The sequence below is a fragment of the Camellia sinensis genome, chromosome 2, assembly GCF_055761805.1.
Source record: "Camellia sinensis isolate YWXY chromosome 2, ASM5576180v1, whole genome shotgun sequence".
NCBI lineage: Eukaryota > Viridiplantae > Streptophyta > Magnoliopsida > Ericales > Theaceae > Camellia > Camellia sinensis.
The window spans coordinates 22,554,109-22,563,563 of record NC_138962.1 but is presented as its reverse complement, the minus strand read 5'-3'; the positions used below and the strand labels follow the sequence as shown (position 1 = coordinate 22,563,563).

The window sequence follows — 9,455 nt, the reverse complement described above, 5'->3', positions numbered from 1 at the left end:
TATTTTGATCTTCAATTTGATTGAAGTCTATTTTGGTTTGGTTTATTGTGATCATATCTATCTGATTTGGTTTGGTTTATTGTAATAATAATATCCATCTTATTTGGATCAACTGATTTGGTGATAAATGATTAAAAAAATAAAAAATTAAGAGAAACAAAATTTGGGTTTGTCGAATTTATTTTGAAATTTGTTAATTTGGCAACAAAGTTGGAAATTGGGTTTGATTCTCATATTTGGGTTTGATTCTGAATTTTTTTGGATTTCCTACTGTTTCAATTCTGTTTTTATCAACTGAATTTGGTGTTAAAAATCTGTTGATATTTACTGATCTGGCTAGTTTGGCAATTGCTATTCAACCTGTCAAATTTAAAAAACAGATATAACTTTTACTATCTTTAACAAATAATATAACAAGCCATTGGAAAACCCTCCTTTTGTCATTCTTTATCAAATTTAACTTTAACAATTACGAGTGATTCTCTTTTTTTGACTCATATGTCCATTCATCCATCTCTCTATATATACACACACCATCAACTTGTAAAGCATATGGGTGTGCCCAAAAACCTGCTCTTCCAAATCACTATCCACAACCCATTACATACTCGCCTCTCTGTCCTCACATCACCCAATTGTGTTCTATAGCCATGGAGAACTCATCTTCTTCTTCTCCCCCTCCTCTACCTCATCATCAACTCCTCTCCACCCTCCTCATCTCCGCTGTCCCCCTCTTACTTTTCATCATTGTTATCACCCGATCACGTCGAAAACTCCCATACCCGCCGGGCCCGAAAGGGTTTCCGGTGATCGGAAACATGTTGATGATGGATCAGCTGACTCACCGGGGACTAGCCCGACTCGCCGAGCAATACGGTGGACTATTCCACCTCAAAATGGGCAGCTTACACATGGTGGCGATTTCATCACCGGAGATAGCCCGTGATGTCCTTCAAGCCCAGGACAGCGTGTTCTCGAACCGTCCGGCCACCACGGCTATCGCCTACCTGACCTATGACCGGGCCGACATGGCCTTCGCTCAATACGGTCCGTTTTGGCGCCAAACGCGAAAGATTTGTGTCATGAAGGTAATTGTTAAAAAAATATTTTGTAAAAATACAATTTTTTTCAATCATGGTTTTAAATTGATGTGTTGGTGTTGGTAAAAATTTAATTTAAGCCTAGTGGATGATGATTTGATCCACATATTTAAATCAATTTTTAAGTAAACACAAATAAAAATTAAGTTTTGTAGTTGAGTTCCATATCTTAAATAGATTAAGGACTTCTCTGAAGGTAATTAGGCAAAAAGAAGAAATAGAACAAAAAAGAATATGTATTAATTTGAATGAATTGTTACTTGTCACTAGTTAAAAGAATTTAAACAAGAATAAAAAAAAATTGAATAAATACAGCAATTGACAAAAAGAAAAGAAGTGGGGGGTCTAGAGAAAACTATCACTAATCAACTTATTCCTAATAATACTAAGTTAAACTATTCCTAGATAAATATCACGTGTTGTGAATGAGGTTTGAGATGTCCCTTTTTTCATTCTTCAAGTTCTCCTTTTATACTTGCAATCACCTTATGTTGTAGCTATCAATTTATGATTTTTCTTTATTTTTGCTCCACTCAACCATGTCCCATTTTCATAGAAACTACTTGCAAATTTTGTGCTTTGACTTAGGCCTCGTTTGAAAACCAGCCTATTTAGTCAAAAAGTTATTAAAAAAGTCAAAAAGCCAACAACCGATACCAAAAAGTCAAAGATTCTCTTTTCTATCTACTTTTTACACATCTTTTCGTAAAAAGCCAAAAAGTCATCCCAAACATACTAGTTTTTTTTAACTCATATTTTAGCCAAATAGTTACTAAATTAACATGTTCCCAAACGACACTTCAATCTTGGCTCCTTGATCTTAACAACTACTTTTGAAATGGTTACATTAACTAATTTTTTGACCTTTCATTTAACATGTCATCATGCCACATTATGTTACGGCTTTAACATATCTGTCATACCACGTTAACATGCCTAATAATAACAACAAACGTGGCCAATGTTATTATTTAAAAATAGTCTATGATTTCAATCGACAAACCGTAACCAAATTTGATCTTAATTAATAGGTCACAATTGACAGAAAAATAAAATGTGGAATAAAATTTATGAGCCGTAGTATTACTGTTTCATTATAAATTTTCTAACAGGTTTTCAGTCGGAAACGGGCTGAGTCATGGGCATCGGTACGCGAAGAGGTCGATTTACTGATAGGAAACATCGCGACCAAAGTAGGATCGCCGATTAATGTAGGCGAGGCAGTGTTTTGTTTGACGAAAAACATAATATATAGAGCGGCGTTTGGGACGATATCTGACGAAGGACAAGAAGAGTTCGTGAAAATTTTGCAGGAGTTTTCGAAACTGTTTGCAGCTTTCAACATCGCCGATTTTTTCCCATCGATGGGTTGGATTCATGGGAAGGAGCTCAATAATCGGCTTGCGAAAGCTCGCAGATCGCTTGATGGGTTTATCGATAAGATTATTGATGAGCATGTTGAGAAGAAGAAGAGAGATTGTGAGAATGATGATGATGGTGAAGTGGAGACTGATATGGTGGATGAGTTGATGGCTTTTTACAGTGAAGATGGTAGGAAAGAAGATGGGGATGAGTTGAAGATCACCAAAGATAACATCAAAGCTCTTATTATGGTAAGTAATTCAAAACTAAATAAGTAGTCATTAAAAAAAAATTGCATTGAAATCACATCCTTCTCACAAATGTTTGTATTTATAGATGTAAATATTTTTGAGAGATTGGTGATTTTGATTATGAAATATTTTGGTGATTGTAGGAATGCTTAATTAAAAAACCCATAAAATCTCATATTCCTAACAATTTCTCAATTATACGATTTTGTTTTGATATTTTCACTTCATTATAAATTGATAGTATATTAATTTTCAGAGTAGATTTGGTACCATTGTGATTCTATTTTGTTTTGGTTTTGAAGATTTGAAAATTTGTTGAATTACCTAGGGCATCGCGACACATACCAATTCAATTGCCACCTTTCATATTGTTTTCTCAAAATACTAACACAAAAATAATAAAGACATTAAAAAAAACTAATTACATTTAACACTGTGTTCGCTTGAAAGTAAAAAATCAACTTGCTCAACAAATTCATTTTCTTATTCATTTTAGTCATTCTAAAAAATTACTAAAAAGTCAAAAAAAAAAATTTTGCCAAAAAAATTAGTGCTGTTATTATTATTTTTTAAACTTATTTTTAATCAATAATTAAAAAAAAAAAAAAAAAACCGGTAAATTTCAACATCTCATGTGAGTGCACACACATGGACCAAGACCACCTAATAACTGCACCTACGATTTAGATTGTGTTTGATTTCATTTTCAAATCAATTTTTAAAATATATATATTTTTAAATTGTTTGATTTACAATTTTATCAAATTCATTCTAAAAATTATTTTCTCTCTCTTATCTTCTTCTCTCACTTTTGGCTTTGAAGATTTGAAAAATTATTGAATTACCTTGGGCATTGCGACATACCAATTGCCACCTTTCATATTGTTTTCTGAAAGGTAAATTTAGTTAAAATCCTTCTATTGAATTTTTATTTGGTAAAAAAGACAGCTTAATTTATTATGTTTCATTAATTTTTTAAGAAAAAAATATATAATTGAATAAGGACAAAGCAATATATATATATATATATATATTTTAGATAATATTACCAGAGTAACATTTTATTATGCGAACTAGAGTAACATGTTACTGTTTATATTAATTTCGAAGGTAATAATATATTTTTTTTCCAATCCTTTCCATTTTATTCCTATACTAACTTCCATAAAAAAAAAAGTAACTGAATTTGTCACATCACTAACACATCAACTGTGATGTAAAAAATTCACTAAAGATGTAAAAAATAAAAAACAAAATTAGAATGTTTTTTAGTCTTTAATGAACTTTTTTTAAAAAAATTTATTCATAAACATTATTACATTATAGATGCATCTAAATTAGATGCAGCTAAAAAAATAAAAACAAATTTAACTAAAAAAAAGAAAAGTTCACTAAAAACGAAAAAAAATGATAGTAATTTTTTCATTTTAAAATTGACAATACAAGTATTTGAGCAATTATATTTTTATTTTTATTTTCGTCTTTAGTAAAAATAAAAAATAAAATTTAGTTAAATTTGTTTTTATTTTTTTGGTTGCATCAAATCTAGAATTTTATTTTGTTTCATAAATTTGAGTTTTTAGTTAAATTCTAATCAAAAAATTTTATTCTTAAGCATAAAAAGAGCGAAATTTACATTAATATATATTATAGAGAAAGAGGCTGTAAAAATAAAAATAATTATAATTTTTTTCATAAATTTATGATAATTTGAAAAAATTAATCTTTAATTGTTGTAATTTTTTTTATTTTATTTATAAATTTTATATATAAATAGAATTTACAATTGCATGATATTTTATAGGACGTGATGTTTGGCGGCACTGAAACAGTCGCATCGGCGATCGAATGGTCAATGGCGGAGCTAATGAAGAATCGGGAAGATCTAAAGAAGGTCCAACAAGAACTCGCCGATGTAGTAGGCTTAGATCGGAAAGTCAACGAGTCTGACCTCGAAAACCTTCCTTACTTCAAATCCGTAATCAAAGAAACCCTCCGCCTCCACCCTCCCATCCCCCTCCTCCTCCACGAGACCTCCGTCGACGCCGCCGTCGCCGGATTCCGAATTCCTGCCAAGTCCCGAGTAATGATCAACGCGTGGGCGATTAATCGCGATAAGGATTCATGGGTCGACCCGGACTCTTTCAAGCCTTCGAGGTTTCTCAATGGTGGGGCTCCGGATTTCAAAGGAAGTAACTTCGAGTTCTTGCCATTCGGGTCGGGTCGGAGATCGTGTCCGGGTATGCAACTCGGACTCTATGCAATGGAGCTCGCAGTGGCCCATCTCTGCCATTGCTACTCTTGGGAGTTGCCTGACGGAATGAAGCCTAGCGAGCTTGATATGAATGACGTGTTCGGACTCACTGCGCCGAGAGCGATTCAACTCGTCGCGGTGCCCAGTCATCGGTTGCTTGGTTCACTTGCTTGAAAGAGGAGAGAGAATTGGATTATTATTATTATAGTATAGAGAATAATTTGGATGGCACCGTTTGGATGGTTCCTAATTAAAAGAAAAATGACTTGGACCCCAGCTGGTGGTGCTGGGGTCGTCCATGATTGGGCAAAAAAAATAAATTTTTTTTTTTTTTAAGTTCCCGGCCAATCCCAGGCCGACACGTGGCACTGGGAGGTCGGTGGAGGTCGTCCGTACTGTGAGTCTGTAGCATTGTTGTAATTAAAAATAGTGAATAATTGATAGTCGTGTACTTACCTCCAAACGGTGCCTAATGTGTTTTATTTTATTTTGTGTGGATAGTGATGATTTGTTATGCTTTCTTTCTTTCTTTTTTTCCTTTTATTTTATGAACTTATGGACATGAAAACATCTACAATGAAATGGTGTCCAAACTTTCATATTTTTTTTTTTTCTAAGGAATGCAAAAGTTAAAATTTGATATTGCATTTTCGAAATCATATTATTTAATAGTGTCTTCTCGTTGTCAAATTATAACAGATCATATCTAAATTATATTTGTGTGTAGAGATTTATTAAATAAGATTAATATTATATATGTATATATATAAATTAAAAAAAATTCGTAACTATTGTTGTTGAGGGTTCTTTTAGCTAGCAACTCTTGTGTGCCTAATTGAAAAAATATTTGCAATTGTATAACTGAAAATTTTCTCTACTTTCGTGTGCAACTAAACAAATTTTCTAAGTCATTGTGTGTGATTGCAAAATTTCTCATTTTTTCTTCAATGGAATTTCTCTATTTTTTTCTTCAAATTTTTATATTGAATATCAATCTTATTTGATCTCCACGAATAGGTTCTAAAAACATATAAATTTCGTGAAAAATTAATTTATAGAATAAAAACTATCAAATTTTAAAATTTGAATAATATACTGTCCCCAAGTTGTTTATGTGCATGTTCAAATTTTAATGATATATGGGTATTTGGGTATTTCAGTAAAGTGATGATGAATGAGACTTAATGGATTAACAAACAAAATTTAAAAAGATTTGATCTTGTAATATTGTAAATTAGGGGACCTATCAAAAATCAATACTTAGCGTCTGTTTGGGAAGCCAATCCAGGCTAAATTAGCCAAGTCACGACAAAAAAGGCTAATTAGCCAAGTGACGACAAAATGGAATTGAGCGGGTGTTGGGCGAGGCTGTCTCCTGCGAATTTACCGAATTGCCCCGAGAGGCTAAAATCTGTCCCTCTGCAAACAGAAGCTCACATTAGAGCTCATACACACCCATTTCGGAGCAGAGGAGAAGAAGAACGGAGGTACTGGAGGCGGTCAGACCGACCTTGGCAGACGAAATCGCAACCGGAGATTGAAACCGCGGCGGCGAACAACAACCATCTCTTGCACACTCAAACCGATCTGCAAGTGACGATCTATGGCCTATTTGATTTGTTTTCTCTTCTTCCCATCTGCGTAGTGTATGTTCATAACAGCATCGGTTCATGGCCGATCTGTTGGCTCACGGTCGTTATTGGGTTGATTACACTGATATTATATACAGACCGGCCACCGATCTGTCTCATCCCTAAATCTCCTCTTTGAGATCTGTTGTGATGTTCGAAATCTGTTCGCATCCAACAAATTTGGGGCAGATTTGTATATATACATATATATATATATATATAATATATGATCTGATTCAAATAGTTGGTCTGATTTATAGAGCTTCAGAATCACAAATTTGGGCCATATGTATGAAGGCACCGTTGTTTAAACAAGTTCGGAAATGCAAATCTGGTGTTGAATTCGAATATCTGTTCGGATAGTTTGAAATGCAGATCTTCCATTTTTTTTTTGTTTTTTTGTTTTTTAAATAAGAAATGCTGTTCCCATTTCTGAGTGGCTCCCATTTGTGCTTAACAGAAATTAGAAATTCCCATTTGTGAAATGCTCTATTGCCCTGATTGTTGCGTAATGCTCAATTCCCATTTGTGAAATTTTTTGTAATTACATAAAAAAAATAATTCCAACTCTGGGTTACAAGTTACAGATATTAACAACAACTTGTGAAAATATATATAACTTGTGGTCCAAAAAGAAAAAAATTGAAAATCGGGATCAATTAAGCAATATATTGAAAATATATTACGAAGATATTAAAAAAATATATGTCAAATGTTTATTACAAATTTTGATTTACAAGGTAAAGACTGTAAAAATTTTATTACACATATATGTAAAAATTTAATTATGAAAAACTTTATCATGAATATATGAATAAATGTTTTGAAAAGAGACAAAAAATATATTGAACATATATTACAAATTAGATGTATTAATTTGCGTATATTTTTTACTGAAGACGAAATGGTCAATTCTCAATTCAAGAAAATCAATTAATTACATAAAAAATATTTTCCAACTAAATTTGGGAAGGAAGGTTCATATATTATCTACAGATATTAACACCAAATTACAAAATATATTATATTTATATTAGAAATATATTAAACAAACAGTTTATTAAAAATACATTAGAGTTAAAAATAAATGCGTGTAAAACTTTTATTACACAGATATGACAAAATTTAATTATGAAAAACTATATCATAAATATATTCAAAAAATATTTTCAAAATATGAAAAAAAAAAATTGTTGAAAATATATTACAAATTAGATGTCTTAATTTGCATATATGTTTTACTCAGGACGAACTGCTCATTTCTCATTTCTAAAAAATAAATTAATTAGCACCGTAAATATTTTTATTACTACATTTGGGAAGGAAGGTAGATATATGTACATATATTAACAACAAATTACAAAATATATGAAATTTATGTTACAAATATAGAAAAATAACAGTTGACTAAAAATATATTACGAAAATGTTTGACAGATATTAATAATGTATTAATATTATATATTATAAATTTAGAGGTAAACAATAAAGCGTGTAAAAGTTTTATTAAACAGATATGACTACATTTAATTATGAAAAACTATATCGTTAATATATTCCAAAATGTTTTCTAAATAAAAAATATATATATATTGAAAATATATTACATATTAGATGTATTAATTTGCGTTTATTTTTAACTCAACACGAAAGGGTCAATTCTCATTTCCTAAAAATAAATTAATTAGCACCATAACTATTTTCGAACTACATTTGGTAAGGAAGCTACATACATTATGTACATATATTACCAACAAATTACAAAATATATATAAAATTTATATTAAAAATATATTAAATAAATAGTTTATTTCCAATATATCTTAAACAAATGTTAGACAGATATTACTAATGTATTAATATTATATATTACAAATTTAGAGGTAAACAATAAAGAGTGTAAAAGTTTTATTAAACAGATATGACTACATGTAAGTATGAAAAATTTTATCATAAATATATTCAAAAACGTAAATATAGTACAAATATATTCTCACCAATCCATTTTGCTGCCTAGCATAAAAAATATTATCAAAATATATTACAACATAGATTTATTAATTTGAGTACGCAATCGTGTTCATGTTCATTCATGTCAATTTACTTTATATTAAATCGTAGCATGGCGTCGTTCACCTCTACTGCAACTTCCAGTACATGGCCAGGACGAATGTGTGCCTGTGGATATGGCCCGTGTATTGTTAGGATTTCCAGGTCCACCAAGAATCCAGGGCGTTCCTACTTTGTCTGTCCCCGCCCTGTGGTGAGTGACCCAATCTTTACCGGTCATAACTTAATGAACATTAACAACCCATGAAACTAATAGTTGCATACTTTTCACTCATCAGCCTTGTGTCAGTTGGATTGGTTGGTGTGAAGAACGAAGCCATGAGAACCAAGGCTATGCGTCACCCGGAGATGAAATTGCCATGCAATTGCGGGCTGATGTCATAGACATTCAACAATCCTTGCGTGTGCTTAAGACCATTGTGTATGTGCTCTGCATTGTCGTTGTTATTTTGTTGTGCCGTATGTAAGCACCGTTACCATGTTCTTAGTATGTACAAAGACATTAGTATGTCTTGAATATGTTGTTAGTATGTAGTTAGTATGTTTGTAGTACGATGGTATTATGTTGTCGCATATGGGAGCCGTAATACTAACTATCATGTTTTTGTCCACTACTAACTCCCATGGAACCTGTGTACGTACGTAAAAAATGTTTTCAATGGGTATATGCAAATTTCATCTTCAGCATCATATATCTGCGTTTGTTGTTTTTAATGTGTCATCTGTTGTGTGTGTGTATATAACAACCAAATTTGTGATGTATATCTTTTGTAACCGTACATTAGTA

The 9,455-nt window shown here is 31.6% G+C and overlaps 1 protein-coding gene across 1 annotated transcript; it reads left to right on the top strand.

Annotated features, from left to right (window-relative positions):
- Positions 1-556: 556 nt before the first annotated feature.
- Positions 557-5,492, top strand: LOC114304830 (cytochrome P450 84A1). Its single transcript, XM_028250005.2, has 3 exons — positions 557-1,088; positions 2,213-2,713; positions 4,518-5,492. The coding sequence occupies exons 1-3, from the start codon at positions 651-653 to the stop codon at positions 5,139-5,141; spliced, it is 1,563 nt and encodes a 520-aa protein (XP_028105806.2). The 5' UTR covers positions 557-650; the 3' UTR covers positions 5,142-5,492.
- The last annotated feature ends 3,963 nt before the right edge of the window (positions 5,493-9,455 follow it).

What these genes read in the sequence shown, in the direction of transcription:
- LOC114304830 (XM_028250005.2), top strand. Translation starts at nt 651, where the DNA reads ATGGAGAACTCATCTTCTTCTTCTCCCCCTCCTCTACCTCATCATCAA. An exon ending in GAAAGATTTGTGTCATGAAG is followed by an intron (nt 1,089 to 2,212) that starts GTAATTGTTAAA and finishes ATTTTCTAACAG; the next exon opens with GTTTTCAGTCGGAAACGGGC. An exon ending in ACATCAAAGCTCTTATTATG is followed by an intron (nt 2,714 to 4,517) that starts GTAAGTAATTCA and finishes GATATTTTATAG; the next exon opens with GACGTGATGTTTGGCGGCAC.